Genomic DNA, 18,105 nt, shown 5'->3' on the forward strand with positions numbered 1-18,105 from the left:
TTTTCACCCAGGAGTGGTGGCACATGCCTTAGATCTTAACACATGGGAACTGAGGCAGATCTCTGTGAATTGGAGGCCATTTTGGACAACACAGTAAGTTTTAGGATAGTTAGATATACATAATAGAGACCCTGTATCAGAGAGAGGTCATTACAGATGAGGAAAGAGAGAGAGAGAGAGAGAGAGAGAGAGAGAGAGAGAGAGAGAGAGAGAGAGAGAGAGAGAGAGAGAGAGAGAGAGAATTCCCTATTGGGTTTCTAAAAGCTTAGAATTTAAATTTAACCAAATCTCACCATCACATTACTTTCTTCATATTTATTATCACCTCATCAATGGAAGGGTCTGTAATAAACCCTGCCTCAGGGATCTGGCAAAAGCCAAATACCCACAAGGCAAAAGCCACCCTTAGGGTGTGCCCAGGGCTTTACAGAAGGAGATTTTACCAGTTAGGTTAATTATGCTAATAGCAACACATTCCACCTTAGGGTGGGGTCTTCAGATCTCTATATAAGGGCTTGAGAAGCATAAAACTCAGTCAGTTCAGAGGCCCTAGGAAGTGGTCACACAGTGGAGCACTTCTTCAAGGTACTGCTGTTGTCAAGAGAGATCAGAAGGCACAGCATCTCTGAAGCAAAGGGCAGACCTTCCTGCAAGCTTTGATAAGACCAGGGATCTGGAGGTGAGTGGAAATCCTCAATCCATGGATTTATATTTTCTCTGAGTTCAGGGATTCTCATATAGAAGTACTTGTGATAATTGATATAGAGAATGCTCTTATTTTCACTTCATTATTGAGCTTCAAATTTTTAATCTATCATAACATTATAATTAAGATGAGTATGCTTTCCTCACTTATTTTATGATCCTTGTGAATCTAACTTTGGAAGGTATGGAGATACCTTATAGTATGACTTTTAGCATGGTATCTATACTTAGTGTTCATTATAGAAATCATATAGTGCCACATAAATGAGATATTCCACTGGAAAAACTTATACTCTTGTGTTTCAAATATGTTTTTAACTATTTAGAGAATATTTTATTAATGTATTGACTTAGGAGACATTTGTTTAGTGATTTTATACCTTTACTGAGCTCCTTTGTTGGAGACTCAGTACATGAACAACTTCCCTAGCATGTATTCATTTCTAGCTCTAGCACTAAGAAAATAAATAAAAAGATAATGGAAACCACTCACTTTTTCGGGAGCAATAATGAGAGGTTGAGGCAAGAGAATTTTGAATATGAAGTAAGGTCATTGTTAACAATCCTGATTTTCACCCCATTCAAAGAGTTGAAGGTACATTTATTATTTAGGTCCACATGATGTAATCAATATTTTGGAGTGATTTTTAAATAAGAGATAGATTGGTTGTCTTTACATTGTTACACTTACAAATAAATCTCAGTCTTATTCTTCAGTAATGAGAAGTTTATACTGCATTGTTATATGGGAGGATGCAAGGTTAATACAACTTATGATTTCCATCCTCTTGCATATTTGAGGCTTCATTGGTAACATGCGGTATGGTCAGATTTACAGAAAGTTCTGTGAGGAGATGAGAAGAAGGCACATGCCTTTAATCCCAGCACTCCAGAGGCAGAGAGAGCCAAATCTGTGTGATTTTGAGACTCTGGGTCTACAAAAGCATTCCAGGACTACCAAGGATTTACACAGAAACCCTGCCTAACAAACAAAACAAAAATTAAAAAGTAGCTGGGTGTGGTGGCAATCGCCTTTAATCCTCCCGCTTGAAAGGCAGAGGTAGGTGGGTCTCTGTGAGGTCAAGGCCAGCAGGTCTACAAAGCAAATCCAGGTAGTCAAGGCTACACAGAGAAACCCTGATGGAAAGAGAGGGGGGGCAAGGGAGGAGAGACAGAGAGACTGAGAGAGCTGATAGGTAGAGGACTCCTTACTTGGGTGTCCAGAAGCTTAGGTTTTTAATTTAACCCATTCTCCCCATCACAATTATTTATTATAATTGATTATCACCTTATCAATGGAAGGGTCTGTGATAAACCCTCCTTCATCCTTTTCACAACAGCAAAATACCCAGAAGGATAAAGCCACACTCAGTGTGCCCAGTGCTTTAAAGAAGGGTATTTTACAATTTATTTTAATTATGGTAATACCTTAATATTTCAACTTAGTGTGGAGCCTTCAGATCCTATATAAAAGCTTTTGAGCTCCAAAATTTGCCTAGTTCTAAGGCCCATGGATGTGGTTACATGTTAGAGACCTTATTTCAAGTCACAACTCTTATCCAGAGAATTCTGAAGACACAACACCTCCTAAATGATGGGCAGCTTTTTTACCAGCTTTCATAAGACCAGAGATCTAGAGGTAGGAGTAATTCCTGATTCTATAAATTCATTAATTCACTGGTTACAGGAAATTTGAGATAGTAATATTAGTGATCCTTAATAAGGAGAATGATGTTATTTTCAGTTTAATATTGGGCAACAAAATTTTAATCTCACATAATATTAAGATTTAAGATACACTCTCCACAGTGAGTGGAGAGTGGGATATTACTTTCTCACATACTCTGGTGCCTCACCTTTGACCATGTCCTCTGGAGGGGGAGACCTGGTGGCACTCAGAGGAAGGACAGCAGTTTACCAAGAAGAGACTTGATACCCTATGAACATATACAGGGGGAGGTAATCCCCCTCAGGAACAGTCATAGGGGAGGGGAATAAGGGGAAAATGGGAGGGAGGGAAGTATGAGAGGATACAAGGGATGGGATAACCATTGGGATGTAACAAGAATAAATTAATAAAGGAGAAAAAATTAAAAAAAATAAAATTATACTCTTTAAAAATTAACATGGTTTCCTCACTCATTTTATGACATTTAGGAATCTAAATTTTGAATGTACAGAGACTACTTATAAATTGACTTTTGCATGGTATCTACACTTAGAGTTCATTACAGAAATCATATAATTTTATGTGTATGAGATCTTCCACACTAAATAAAGATTTGCTCTTTTGCCTCAAATAGGTTTTAACAATATAGAGATGGTTTTCTTGTGTGTCACCTAAACCTCTCCATTCTGGTGTGCAAGTCAATTACCTTTACTTTCTAAGTCTTTCTATCCAGCACTGGTTGTCCTAGACTTTGATATATAGAAATGGCTATCATTGATTTTACAGAGATTTACCATACTAGTTATGGAATTAAAGGTGTACCCCACCTCCAGCTGCTTCATTCTCTCAATTTTAGGCAAGTTCTATTAAGATTTGGTAAAGGGGGCACAAGAGCATGCACCTGTACCAATGGCGAAGAAATCAAACATCTTTTATTTTTAAGGGATTAAATATTACATTGTTAATAGTAAGTGAGTTCTATGAGCACCACATTACCAATGATACCTAATGTTGTTCAACAATTCCAATAATGACATGTGACTTTTTGTTTGTTTGTTTCTGTTCAGAATACTGATTCACAGAATCTGTGGAATTCCAAAAGAGCCTACTAAGCTGTGTTTCCAAGCTGTTCAAACTTCTCTGGAAGTGTTTGTACAACTGAGCTCTTGTTCCTGGGCACAGAATCTCAGCGCAGAATGGCATCATCTGATAACCAAGGCCAATGGTCCAAAAGAGACCTTCTGAAGTTACTGGAATCCATTAAGAGTAACATCCCACCAGGTGACTTCCAGGCCTTCCAAAAAACCCAGGCAGACCTAGACTGGGACAAAGTAGCTTTTGAACAGTATTCAGGAGAAATGTGCAAACTGAAGTGGATGCAGATGTCTCATCCTTTGAGGAAGTTCCGCACACTGACAGAATTAGTGTTGGAGGCCAAGGAAGTGATTGAAGAACCTGGCAAAACTGAGAAAGTCAAGCCACACCCTGACTTCCCCAAAAGACCCCTGACTGCCTATATGCGCTTTTACAAGGAGAAGCGAGCTGAGTACTCTAAGAAGTACCCCAAGTACACCAGTGGGCAGTTGACTAAAGTCATAGCAACAGAATACAATCAGCTGCCTGCGGAGGTCAAGCAGAGATATGTTCAAGACTTCCAGAAGGACAAACAAGACTTCCAGGAAAAAGTGACTCAGTTCAAGAAACAACATACTGTTGGAGGGCATCCTAAGAAGCCTGTGCCGCCGAAGAGTCATGAGATCAAAGAGTCTAAAAAATCAGAAAGCGTTAAGAAAACGGGAAAGACTCCTCCAGAAATGGCATTACCCAAAGCATTTTCCTCCAACAAGATATTTCAGGGAGAACCCAAAAAACCTCCTATGAACGCCTACGAGAAATTTCACCAAGATTCCTGGTCGAGCCCAGAGCTGCAGTATCTGTCCTTCAGGAAGCGCTGGGTTGAGATTAGCAGGCGTTGGCACAGAGTCCCACGGGAGCAGAGAGAACTTTATAAGCAACTGGCCGAGGAGCTTCAGAAACAATACTGGGTGAAGCTGAACCGCTGGCTCCAGAAACTGTCACCAGAGGAATATGCAGCCTACACAGAGGCAAAGGCTTCCTGTGGGAAGCGAAAGAACATGGCCATGTCTGGAGGCAGAAGCCCCAAGCGTGCTCGAACAGATGTGCACTCCTCCTCAGAAAGGGGCCTGCCAGCAACGCCTGAAAAGCCACAAGGGCTTATGGATTCTGGGGCAGATTCCTCAGAGACTACTACGGGAAGTGATGGTGGCTCCCATGCATCCATTCCGATTAGCACAGAAGATGGGAAACAGGAAGACTAGAGCAGCTCCTCATACTCTAGCAGTTCAGGTGAAGATGAAGATGATTGATGTCTTTTTCGGGGAACCATCTAATTTACGTGCTGTTTTATCCACATTCCAATCTCAAATCCAAACCCAGGACAACCCTGATAGAGACAGAACTGTCCACTCTGGTGTTTTATACTCCCTTGCTTTTCTCTCCTACATCCTTCCTTTCTCGCTAAAAACAAAGGGGAAGTGAGAGAAGAAGGGAGTTTGCCTTCCTACTGCCTGAATCGGAGTGCTAGGCACAGCAAGAAGCCTTCAGAACCAACACATACAAGCTATTTACATTTGATTTGAAAAGACTATGGAATCATCCTTACAAAGCTTGCCCATGAGTACATAAACTGCATCAGCTCACTCTAGGGAGGGTTTCTCAGTCCTTGGAGTTGGACCCAATAAATACCAAGTCTGAAACTAAGAATAAGTAGAAACACTAATAGATAGGTACAACCACATATTATTTCTCTAACATTATCTCATTGGTCTTTAATACAACAGTACCATTACTGCTGTTACTTTGCTGAGTGCAATTTTAAAGAAAATTAAAATAAGTTCTATTTATTTAGCTGCTGAATATTCTAAGCCATATTCATGTACATTAGCTTTATAATATATTTTTGAGTACCTTTGAGACTATTTTTACTGAAATATTCATTTTATTATTTTAGCTCTGCATAGATTGTAAAATTTCTAATGTTAATAGAGTAGTAGAATATTTTGATATATATCTGGAACGTAGAATGTTTAAATAAGGATGTAAAGATATATCGTCAATTATTTGTCATTTATTTAAGGTGAAATTTGTCAAAATAACTTCTTACTTTTTCATACTTAAAATGCAATATTATTCTGATTTTAGTGAATTCTTGTCTCTGTGTTCTCCAGTGAAAACCATTGTTTTGTTGTATGTATATTTTACAACTTTTACAATTTTTATATGTTTTTATTTAAGTTTTTAACAGTGTAGGATCAAATATATTCATGTAGCTATATGAAAATATAGTATTAGTATTAATATTTTCTCATCTGCTTTTTAAAATTTGGTTAAAATTTATAGGATAGGGATCCAAAAAGTTGTGTTGATATATGGTTTTAAATAAGTTACACAATGTTGCCAGAAGTTGATATTAACTTATACAACAAATAAAGAATTTTAATAAATGTTGTGTGTTGATTTTATCATATCTTTAAAAAAGTAATGATGGAATTCCTCTGCAGTGTAATCCTCCGCGCTGTCTAGAGATGCACAGAAAATACACAGGTCAATGGATACATGTGGAGAAGTGTAATTATGGAGGTTGAGAAATCTCATGAGCCATGTATTAGTGAAGACCTCCCTCCCTTCCCCCCCCACCAAATGCCTGAGCCTGAGGACACTGTGGTATGAAACTCAGCCTAAGGTGAAATAAAACAAAATGTCCATTCTGAATTCAGGATTTCTAGCAGCTGCCAGCTTGGAATGAACCCTACAACTTTGAGTCACATAACCAATAGATTTTGTATTCCATTGCAAGAGTGTTTTTTTATACTAACTATAGGACAAATTCAACATCATACATTCCTTTTATGGGATTTTGAGACAAGTTCTCTCCATGGCATAGACCTGGCTATCCTGGAACTGCTATATACATCCGGCTTATCTTGAACATAAAGAGATTCACTGCTTTTTGCCTCCCAGGTCATGCACACATTCAAACTCAGCACCAGGAAGGCAGGGTCAGAAGGATCTCTGTCCATAAGAGTTATAGTGCAAGGAAACTTCAATTCAAGGCTTCCATGGACTACAATATCATGTGAACTCAAATCCAACCCAGCAATTCAGTAATGATTTCTTTCAACAGTTAATATGAGAGGCCTGGGCTACAGCCCAATGGGAGAGCACTGTGTGGAAATCCAAAGACAAATGAACAAAACTATAAAATAGAACCGGGGCAATACTATGCAGTAAGGTCTAAATGAAGCAGGCATCAATAGAGCACACCTTTAACTCAGTATGCACTGGTGGAATATCTATCTATTTTCCCAGGTCCCCAGAGTTAAAGAATGTTTTAGGAAACAAATGTATAAACAAAAAATACATAAATTTAGAAGTGAATGACATTTCATGAAGTCATGGATAAAGTGGTGTTTTAGGAATAATATATATGAGAATCAAGTTCCTAGCCTGTCATGTAGGCACATACCTTTATTTCTCTCACTGGGGAAGTGGAGACAGGAAGTTCTGTGTGATTTTGAAGACACAGAGTTCTACAATGTGATTCTAGGACAGCCAAGCCTATGTAGAGAAACACTGCCTAAAAAACAAAACAAAACAAAACAAAACGAAATAAAAACTTAGCTGGACATTGTGACACTGGCATTTAATCCAAGAACTTGGAAGACAGAGGCAAGTGTATCTCTGTGTGTTGGATGACAGCCTGGTCAACAAAGATAGTCCAGGACAGCCAAGGCTACAGAGAGTAACACTGTTTTGAAAAACAACAACAGCAACAACAAAAACAACAACAATAAAACCCACAACACATACACACACTCACACACAAACACACACACACATACACACACACACACACACACACACACACACACAGAGGAAGAGAGACAAAAAAGAGAGAAAAAATGAGCAAATATTTTTTTTCCTCTGTGGTAGAAAATGTTTTCATTAGGGTGTGTAAAGGATTAATATCCTAACTATTAGGGGCAGAACATAGATATGAAACTCATTTTGCAAGTTTATATAGAGAAAAATAGAATAAAAATATTTAATTCTAGCTATAAAGTGGTAGCAAATATCTTAAATACCAACTCTAAGCAGACAGAGGCAGACATGTCTCTGAGTTGAAGCCATCCTGGTCTGTAAAGTGAGTCCAGGACGTGTAAGGCTAACAGAGAAATCCTGTCTCAAAAAAATTAAATTCAATAAGTATAAAAATACATAAATTACTATATATAAAATGGAATTAATTTTTTCAAAGAAATATCACTTTTGTAGTAAGGTATGTAAAGAATTAATCACTTATTTATTAAGGTAGGAAATAGAATTCTCACAATTTGTATTAGAATGAAGTCTTTATTTCTAGCTATGCAGTGGAAGCACACACTTTTCTGCTAAGGACTCAGCACTCAGAAGAAGGCTTATTTGTGAGATGAGGCCAGCAAGGTCTATAGAGTGCATTTCAGAACAACAAGTGTCAAATGGGAATTGTGTAAAAAAAAACCCCAATATGTGCATAATTCTGCGAAAGATTAAAGGACAATTAACCAAGAGGCACAGGAGTAGTAATTATATAAGCATGATTTACCAGGTATGACGTGACATTTCAGTCTTAAAACTAGCAAATTCTGTTTTAATACTTAGGCATTGTTTTAACCTCATATCCATTTCTGTTCCTACTACAAAGCACATAGTTCTGTGCTGGAACTCACTAGATAGCCCAGGCTGGTGGTGAACTCACAGAGCCTGTAATGCCTCTGCCTTGCCAGTGCTGAGATTAAAGTCTTTTACCACCACACCTGGCTTTCTGAAGACAGGGCTGCTCTGTGTACCAGAGCTCATCCTCTCCTGGAATTACTTTGTAGACCACACTGGCCTGGAACTCACAGAATTCTGCCTTACTCTATAGGTGTGACCCCTCGATGCCTGGCTTACTTAAGACATGGTTACTAACAGAGTCCTAGCTGTCCTGGACTCACTTTGGAGACCAGGCTGGCCTTGAACTTTAAGAGATCTGGCTGTCACTGCCTCAGGGGGTGCTGAGATTAAAGGACTGTACTACCAGGCCCAGTTTCCCTGACAGTTTGAACAAATTTGCATAATCTGTGTGCTGGACTGCCTGATAATTAATGTACCTATCTCTTTTTCTACATAGAAAGAGAATTAGATGGGAAAGACACTGCTGTTTGCAGCTACCCAAGCCCTGTCTGCATCTCTGTAGTGGAGCCCTTAAGGACAAACTCTACAACCATGGAGGGGCCTTCAGGAAACTCACTTCCAGGGCAGCTTTTGATCCTGAGTACATTATTCACAGTAACTGTGGAGTGTTTACTATTTTTTCTCTTCATATATAAGCTTCCTTAACTTAGTGCTCAGATGTACTCTTCAATAATGTGAGGTAAAAAAAAAAATGTAACATAATGTCTTGTGAAAAGCTGTTCACTACTTGCTAATACAAGTTGGTAGAAATGTAGGCTGTAATTCATCAGCCCATGATGATCTCTGAGATGTATATCTGGATGGATTTTGTCCCACTATCTACAGCTAGTGTTCTTGCCCAAACTGGAATGGAGGACGTCTGCATTAGTGTTGCCTGTGTGCCACTGAGGGTAGATTTGGAACATCAGTGACCATGAGAAAGAAAAGCTGAGAGGGTCACCCTTAAAGGAAAATGGAGTAAATCTGTTTGTAACTGGCTTGGTAGACACAGACATGCTCAGCTCTTAATCCTTCCTAGTCACGTGACCTAGATGGCTTAGAAGCCTGTTACCTAGAACCTACACTATAGCAGCCTTGGTGCTTTGGCAAAGACTCAACATGTGTTGCCTAGCCCTACACATTTTTGGTTTCAAACACTTGAGTTGGAGAAACTTTCACAAATGACTTTAGTCAGTACATTGATCTGAGAGCTCTTTCTTCTGAGAAAATTCAAGACAAACCATACATGACTTGAAGAAGTTCTTTGTAACTAGTAGGATATGTGATCCTGCGCTGTTTACATTTCTCTTAGTTTTCAAGGGGAAGACTCAGAAGAAGTATGATACCCAGAAACTACAAAGGAAGAGGGAAGCTTTGGAAGGCAAGAGAAAGTTCAAGGCTCAAACCAAAGCCTGGCTTGGGGAAAAGCTAGAAGTCCTATGAAGTTGACCAGTTCCATCTTCCAAAAGCTGTGTCTAGCATAACTTCTAACCCTGGGAATATCACCGAGAGAAGGAAAGACCAACAGCACCTAGAGAAAGCCCAGCAGCTTTGTGCTTCAGAGAGGATGCAGGTGGAGACAGTGCAGGGAACCTCTCATGTCCTTTGTATCTTAGGAACTCTGTAACACAATTTCAGCGGGAATGCAGGATGAAGCCAATGTTAAGGATTGGAACACTTCCTCAGAGTTCACCTCTTCCTACACCCAAGTTTGGAAGAGGAACAAGGGGTCCTCAACAGTCACTATCTTTCTATAGTCCAGAGGGAACAATGCCAGTGTCTCTTCAGTTGTCATCATCTTATTACAGACCAGCAGACCAGTGCAGACATCTGGAGACAGGGCAGGAAGGTGAAGAGAGCCAGGAAGGGACTGGCTGAGTCCTTGGAGGATTCACCAGTATGATTTTTCCCAGCACCATGTACTTTTTTCCACTGCTGTTGCTCTGTTGTACATCTCAAGATCAGGGATGCAGATACCTTTGGAGGATATTTTATTGTTTCCAATCTATTCTAAGATTGTTCTTGTGGTTTTCCATGGGAAGTTGAGAATGGTTCTATCAAGGTCTGTAAACAATTGTGTTCGTATTTTGATGGGACCTCAGTTGAATCTGTAGCTTGTTTTCAGGAAATTGTCCCTTTTTACTACATTAATCCTACTAATCCCTGATCATGGAGGATCTTCTCATGTACTGACATACTCTTCAGTTTCTTTCTTCAGAGACTTGAAGTCTTTCACTTGTTTGGTTAGAGTTAAACCAAGACACTTTATGTCTTTTTTTTTCTGGCTGATGTAAAGGTGTTATTTCCCTGATTTCTTTCTTAGCCCATTTGTCTTTTGTAGACATGAGAGTTACTTTTTTATTTTTAGTTCATTCTGTATCCAGTAGTTCAATTATATTCCAAAAAAGAACGTTTGGCACTATTTAAAGGAGTTGAACATTTCTTTACATGTTTATTGACTTTGGTGCTATCCTCTTTTGTGTATGGACTTAAAAATTAGCCCCCCATTCTCCAAATCATTTCTCTTCCTTTTTGTCAATGTGTCCTACTGGATGTAGGGAATCCAAAGCACTCCTCAGACACAGTGGTTTTCTCCCATTGTTTTAAATCCAGTTTGATTAAATATTAGAAACTATTATAATTAATGTGTTATATATAGTATGATTTTCCCTATTTTTAAGCTGTGCCAAAAGAAAATATTTGCTCATTAACTATAAAATTCTCATTCTTCTGTTTTTAAAATTAAATCTATTGATTATGTAAAACCAAAATCCAAGAAAGAATGTATTAAGTGTTGAGCTGAAGACAAGTTTGGAAAGAAGAACACACTAAAATATTCCAAAGTAGTGAGTGAAGGACATTTCAAACTAAGAGCTGAGCCACTTCAGCATATTCTATAAGATGTACTTGAAATTAAAGCCTGAGTGTCAGAAACAAAAGTATCCAAACAAGCTGCATGACAGACTCCTTGGTATTAATCTGAGTACTTGGGCAGTGGAGGAAGGAGTCAAGGACACATAAGGCTTTCCTGACTGTGGAAGAATTGTAGCCAACGTAAGGGGAGCCTAGTTCTTCATAAAATAAGAACGAAATAAACTCTCCTATCACTAAAAGAAGAACAAACCAACAAACAAAACTCTAAGCTACTACTTTCAGGTATGATGCAAAGCATGGAAGATTCCAAACTGCATATCTAAACAAACTGAAAATTTCTAATCCAAGAAGTCTAGGTTAACAATACTAAACTCTCTACTGTTCTACAAATGATAGTTAATGAGAGCTAGATGCAAGGGTCTGCAATAGTATGATAAATTTATGAAGACCTGGACTCTTTATTCATCATCACTACCATCATCATCATCATCTAATTGGGAGCATTCTAGGGAATATAAGGAAGCATTGGTCATATAAGAACCAGGAATGGCAGCTAGTAGTAGATACGGGGAATGAGACATAATTTCTCAGATCAGAATTCTATTCCTAGTGGCAATACTGAACTCAAACTTAGATACATGGGAGCTGGTTCCTAGTGCACACACAAAAATAGTGTCTATGTCAAGATTGCAGGCTGAAACCCTAGATGGACCCGTACAGCATAAACAAAATCATTGGCAGGCATACCCTACAGCTACCACAGAAGGAAGTGCAGTCATCATTTTCATTGGGCTGTGTGTTGCACACTTGGCAATTTTAAGACTAGTGTCAGATAGCATCACCTCAGCACTGACAGGTGAGTTTTGGTGTTTGTTCTTTGTGCCACTGTGGATAGTGTTTGAAGACTCTAGTCACCCAGACTGTGTGCAGAAGGACTAGAGTTTTCTGGGTTTTGTTTTATTTGTGTTTTCCATTGAAGCCATGTTTTCTTTACTGATTCCAGTAAGTGTGCACATTAAGAAAAAAGCAGAAAGCCTCTAGAATATTTGTCTTGTCTGTTTAGGATTTAAAAGTACTAATAGCTGTAGGGTGTGTGTGTGTGTGTGTGTGTGTGTGTGTGTGTGTGTGTGTGTGTGTGTGTGTTACAACAGCCTCTCTCCGGTCTCCTTTTCTTGGAACTCACTGTGGAGATCAAGGAGGTCTCAGCCTCACAGAGACCTACCTGTCACAGGCTCCAGAGTACTGGGATTACAGGCATGTGCCACCAAGCCTGTTTCTCTGCACAGAGAAGCAGAACAGAGAGAAATATTGAGCACTTGGGCATAGTGGTGCACAGGCATGTAGATCTGTGTTCCACCTCAGAGAAAAAGTATGAGACCTTCCTCAAAAAATAAGAAAGAGAAAATGAAGAAAAAAGGTGAAGTTAATGTTATTTGTTATTTGATGAAGTCATTGAAAGGCTTTTTAAATTAAGTTATATTAGAATAAAGATTCATAGCCTGTCCTGGTGGCCCAGGCATTTAATCTCAGCACTGGGGAGGCAGAAGTAGGCAGATCTCTGAGTTCAAGGCCAGTCAGGATACCAAAGTAACTCCAGGACAAACAAGGCTCTACAGAGAACCCTGTCCAAGTAACTAAAGCCAATAAATAAATGAAGAGTATTCATTTTTCCTAAAATGTAGCATGTTTATATTGGGGATTGTAAATAATTAATTTCTTATTTATTATGGTAAGAGCTATGACCTATATGTAACTTTCAAGTTTATATATAGGAAAATTGAATAAAAAATTTACTTCTATCTGTGCACTGAACAGGAAGAGACAAGCAGCTCTCTATGTTGAGGCCAGCCTGGTCTACAGACTGTGTTTCAGGACAACCAGTGTTACACAGAAACCTGGTCTCCAAAATCCAAATATGTATATAATTCTCAGTTATATTAACAGACAATTTCCCAGGAGGCTACAAAAGGCTATTTTGTGGGCATGATTTACAAGGACTGCCCTGAGATTTCAACTTATTATATGACAAATTCTGTTTTAATATCTAGGAAGTGTATTAACTAACACATCCAATTATCTTATGTCTAGGAAGAGCATTGTAAGTATTTAGATATTTATTTTAAAAACATTTACTTTTCTTTAGTTTTGTTTGTTTGATTGTTTGGTTTTTTTGAGGAAGGGTCTGATTATGTAGATCTGACTGGTCAACTCAGATGTATCTCTCTCTCTCTCTCTCTCTCTCTCTCTCTCTCTCTCTCTCTCTCTCTCTCCCCCAAGAGGTGAGATTAACGGAGTGCACCACCACACCCAGCCCTGGGAAACAGATAAACATTCTCCAATTTTATCCTGTACAGAAAGTGTTGGGTTTGCTCTGGTCATGCAATCTTTGTGATTCTAATCCAGCCTGAGTTCCATAGCAAGAAGCTGTCTTAAAATGTATACAAAAATAAATCAATAGGAACATTTTTCTACATTTATAGAATGTTTTTGGAGAAGATGAAATACCGAGACCTATGGATACACTTAAGATGGTGACATAAAAACCGTTGGAGAGATAATGGCTATGCTGAGAAGATTAGTCCTGTCTTCATACTGGATCCCTATATGAGAACTTCCAATTGTTCTTTACAAACAATTTTCTTGCTGTCATTTTCTTTCTGTTTTTTATTTTGGAGACAGGGTTTCTTTGTGGATTAATTTTGGCCATTCTAAATAAGCCCTGTAGACCCGGCTGGCCTCAATTCAAAGAGATCCAGCAGCCTTTGCCTTCCATGTGCTGGGATTGATGGGATGTGGCACCACCCCGGGAATATAAGCAGTTTTCCAATGCAACCTTTAAGAGATTTTATATAATGAGATGCTGATATTGATTTCTATCACTGTTTTCACCTCAGACATTGGCTGCTCTTCAAAGCATTTTCAAGGCATCTCCTGACAAAAGGCAATATCTAAAGTATGTTGACTTACTCCTTAAATCCCTGAACTCAGGAGGCAGAGGCAGACAGATATCTGTGAGTTTAATATAAGCCTGGCCTTTTTTTTTAAAGCAGGCTTTGTTTGCATACATTTATTATTACTGTTATTTGTACGAAAACTGAATCTTTATCATATACCAATCTGGGTTTTAAATTTCTCATCTATATTTTTTCAGTTTTATATTATTTTTCAGCCTGGTGTTATTTGTAGTGAATTCTAGCACAGCTAGAGCTACAAGAGAAAATTTATCTGAAATAAAAAATTATCCTAAACTGAACATATATAATCTGCCTTCAGAGAAATTAAATATATAATTAATTTTAAATTGGTTCTTGTAAATTTTAGAGTTGGGGGTTTCAGTGTGACACTTGGAACCACAGGCAGTCAGAGATTCTAAAGGAAAAAAATCTGATAAGATACTATAAAACAAACAAGCCACTTATTAGACTGGATTATAGAATACAGTCTAAGCAATGGCTGTCTCACAATCAGAACACCAAAAATTCAGGACTGGTTAATCCCATAGGTTTGGAAGACTTTATAGTACAAATACAGACATGGAGGATTTCTGGATAGCTAATTGTCTCCAGTCCCTGTTAGAATCCTAGTAAGGTTGGATTTTGTATTGATCCAAGCAGTTACATACATAAAATGGAGGTCATGATGGAGGGCAAGCAGGAAAAAGCAAAAGCTTCTTCCATTTCATGTGGACTGTCAACAATAGTGGCCCAGGTTGACAATGAATCTTCATACTTCAAATTGCCCCATACAGGAAATGTCTTTTTAACCCAGGAGTGGTGGTATATGCCTTAGATCTTAGCACATGGGAACAGAGGCAGATCTCTGTGAATTAGAGGCCATTTTGAACAACATAGTAAGTTTTAAGATAGTTAGATATACATAATAGAGACACTGTATCAGAGAGAGGTCATGACAGATAAGGAAAGAGACTGACAGAGAGAGAGAGAGAGAGAGAGAGAGAGAGAGAGAGAGAGAGAGAGAGAGAGAGAGAGACAGAGACAGAGAGAGACAGAGAGAGACAGACAGAGACAGACAGAGACAGAGAGAGACAGAGAGAGACAGAGAGAGAGAACTCCTTATTGGGTTTCTAAAAGCTGAGAATTCAAATTTAACCAAATCTCTCCATCACAGTATTTTCTTCAAATTTATTATCACCTCATCAATGGAAAGGTTTGTGATAAACCCTGCCTCAGGCATCTGACTACAGCCAAATACCCGAAAGACAAAAGCCACCCTTAGGGTGTTCCCAGAGTTTACAGAAGAAGATTATACCAGTTAAGTCAATTATGCTAATAGCAACACACTCCACCTTAGGGTGGGGTCTTCACATCTCTATATAAGAGCTTGGGAAGCATAAAACTCAGTCAGTTCAGAGGCCCTAGGAGGTGGTTAAACAGTGGAGCCCTTCTTCAATTCACAGCTGTTAGGCACAGCCTCTCTAAGCAAAGACCTTCCTGCAAGCTTTGATAAGACCAGGGACCTTGAGGTGAGTGGGAATCCTCAGTACATGGATTTATACTTTCTCCAAGTCCAGGAATTCTCATATAGAAGTACTTGTGATAGTTCATATAGAGAATGCTCTTATGTTCACTTCATTATTGAGCTTCAAATTTTTAATCTATCATAACATTATAATTAAGATGAGTATGGTTTCCTCAATAATTTTATGATCCTTGTGAATCTAACTTTGGAAGGTATGGAGATACTTTATAGTATGACTTTTAGCATGGTATCTATACTTACTGTTCATTATAGAAATCATATAATGCCAAATATATGAGATATTCCACTGGAAAAACTTATACTCTTGTGTTTCAAATACGTGTTTAACACTTTAGAGAATATTTTAATAATGTATTGATTTAGGATATATTTGTTTATTGATATTATATTTTAATGACATCCTTTGCTGGAGACTCAGTTCATGAACGACTTTCCTGGCATGTATTCATTTCTAGTTCTAGTAGTAAGAAAGTAAATAAAAAGAAAATGGAAACCACTCATTTTTGCAGGAGCAATAATGAGAGGTTCAGGCAAGAGAATTTTGAATATGAAGTAAGGTCATTGTTAACAATCGTGATTTTCACCCCATTCAAAGAGTTGAAGGTACATTTATTATTTAGGTCCACGTGATGTAATCAATATTTTGGAGTGATTTTTAAATAAGAGATAGATTGGTTGTCTTTACATTGTTATACTTAAAAATAACTCCCAGTCTTATTCTTCAGTAATGAGAAGTTTATACAACATTGTTATATGGGAGGATGCAAGGTTAATACATCTTATTATTTCCATCCTCTTGCATATTTGAGGCTTCATTGGTTACATGCGGTATGGTCAGATTTACAGAAAGTTCTGTGAGGAGATGAGAAGAAGGCACATGCCTTTAATCCCAGCACTCCAGAGGCAGAGAGAGCCAAATCTGTGTGATTTTGAGACTCTGGGTCTACAAAAGGATTCCAGGACTATCAAGGATTTACACAGAAACCCAGTCTAACAAACAAAACAAAAATTAAAAAGTAGCTGGGTGTGGTGGCAATCGCCTTTAATCCTAGCTCTTGAAACTCAGAGGTAGGTGGATCCCTGTGAGGTCAAGGCCAGCACGGTCTACTGAGCAAATCCAGGTAGTCAAGGCTACACAGAGAAACCCTGATGAAAAGAGGGGTGGGCAGTGGGCAAGAAACAGAGAGACTGAGAGGGCTGATAGGTAGAGGACTCCTTACTTGGGTGTCCAGAAGCTTAGGTTTTTAATTTAACCCATTCTCCCTATCATAATTAGTTATTAAAATTGATTATCACCTTATCAATGGAAGGGTCTTTGATAAACAAGCTGCTGTGGAAGTGTTTGCACAACTGAGCTATTGTTCCTGCACAGCAAATCTCAGTGCAGAATGGCATCATCTGATAACCAAGGCCAATGGTCCAAAGGAGACCTTCTGAATTTGCTGGAATCCATCAAGAGTAACATCCCACCAGGTGACTTCCAGGCCTTCCAAAAAACCCAGGCAGACCTAGACTGGGACAAAGTAGCTTTTAAACAGTATTCAGGAGAAATGTGCAAACTAAAGTGGATGCAGATTTCTCATCCTTTGAGGAAGTTCCGCACACGACAGAATTAGTGTTGGACGCCAAGGAACTGATTTATGAACCTGGCAAAACTGAGAAAGTCAAGCCACACCCTGACTTCCCCCAAAAGACCCCTGACTGCCTATATGCGCTTTTACAAGGAGAAGCGATCTGAGTACTCTAAGAAGTACCCCAAGTACACCAATGGGCAGTTGACTAAAGTCATAGCTACAGAATACAATCAGCTGCCTGAGGAGGTCAAGCAGAGATATGTTCAAGACTTCCAGAAGGACAAACAAGACTTCCAGGAAAAAGTGACTCAGTTCAAGAAACAACATGCTGTTGGAGGGCCTCCTAAGAAGGCTGTGCGGCCAAAGAGTCATTAGATTAAAGAGTCTAAAAAATCAGAAAGTGTTATGAAAACGGGAAAGACTCCTCCAGAAACGGCATTGCCCAAAGCATTTTCCTCCAACAAGATATTTCAGGGAGAACCCAAGAAACCACCTATAAACACCTATGAGAAATTTCACCAAGATTCCTGGTCGAGCCCAGAGCTGCAGCATCTGTCCTTCAGGACACGCTGGGTTGAGATTAGGAGGCGTTGGAACAGAGTCCCACGGGATCAGAGAGAACTTTATAAGCAACAGGCCGAGGAGTTTCAGAAACAATACTGGGTGAAGCTGAACCGCTGGCTCCAGAAACTGTCACCAGAGGAATATGCAGCCTACACAGAGGCAAAGGCTTCCTGTGGGAAGCAAAAGAACATGGCCATGTCTGGAGGCAGAAGCCCCAAGCGTGCTCAAACAGATGTGCACTCCTCCTCAGAAAGAGGCCTGCCAGCAAGGCCTGAAAAGGCACAAGGGCTTAGGGATTCTGGGGCAGATTTCTCAGAGACTACTACGGGACATGATGGTGGCTCCCATGCATCCATTCTGATTAGCACAGAAGATGGGAAACAGGAAGACTAGAGCAGCTCCTCATACTCTAGCAGTTCAGGTGAAGATAGTTGATGTCTTTCT

General features: G+C 39.1%; 2 protein-coding genes and 1 long non-coding RNA gene across 3 annotated transcripts in view; 2 read left to right on the forward strand and 1 right to left on the reverse strand.

Moving 5' to 3' along the window:
* LOC311598614 (methyl-CpG-binding domain protein 3-like 2B) overlaps positions 1–18,105 on the forward strand; it is a 199,368-nt gene that overhangs the window by 100,942 nt on the left and 80,321 nt on the right. The window lies entirely within an intron of this gene.
* LOC311598620 overlaps positions 1–18,105 on the reverse strand; it is a 123,573-nt gene that overhangs the window by 72,021 nt on the left and 33,447 nt on the right. The gene's annotated exons all lie outside the window — the stretch shown is intronic.
* Positions 3,566–4,713, forward strand: LOC311597491 (upstream-binding factor 1-like protein 1; the record flags this gene model as incomplete). Its single annotated transcript, XM_084781712.1, has 1 exon — positions 3,566–4,713. The coding sequence occupies exon 1, from the start codon at positions 3,571–3,573 to the stop codon at positions 4,711–4,713; it is 1,143 nt and encodes a 380-aa protein (XP_084637838.1). The 5' UTR covers positions 3,566–3,570.

The sequence above is a fragment of the Acomys minous genome (assembly GCF_964271855.1).
Source record: "Acomys minous genome assembly, chromosome: 5".
NCBI classification, from domain to species: domain Eukaryota; kingdom Metazoa; phylum Chordata; class Mammalia; order Rodentia; family Muridae; genus Acomys; species Acomys minous.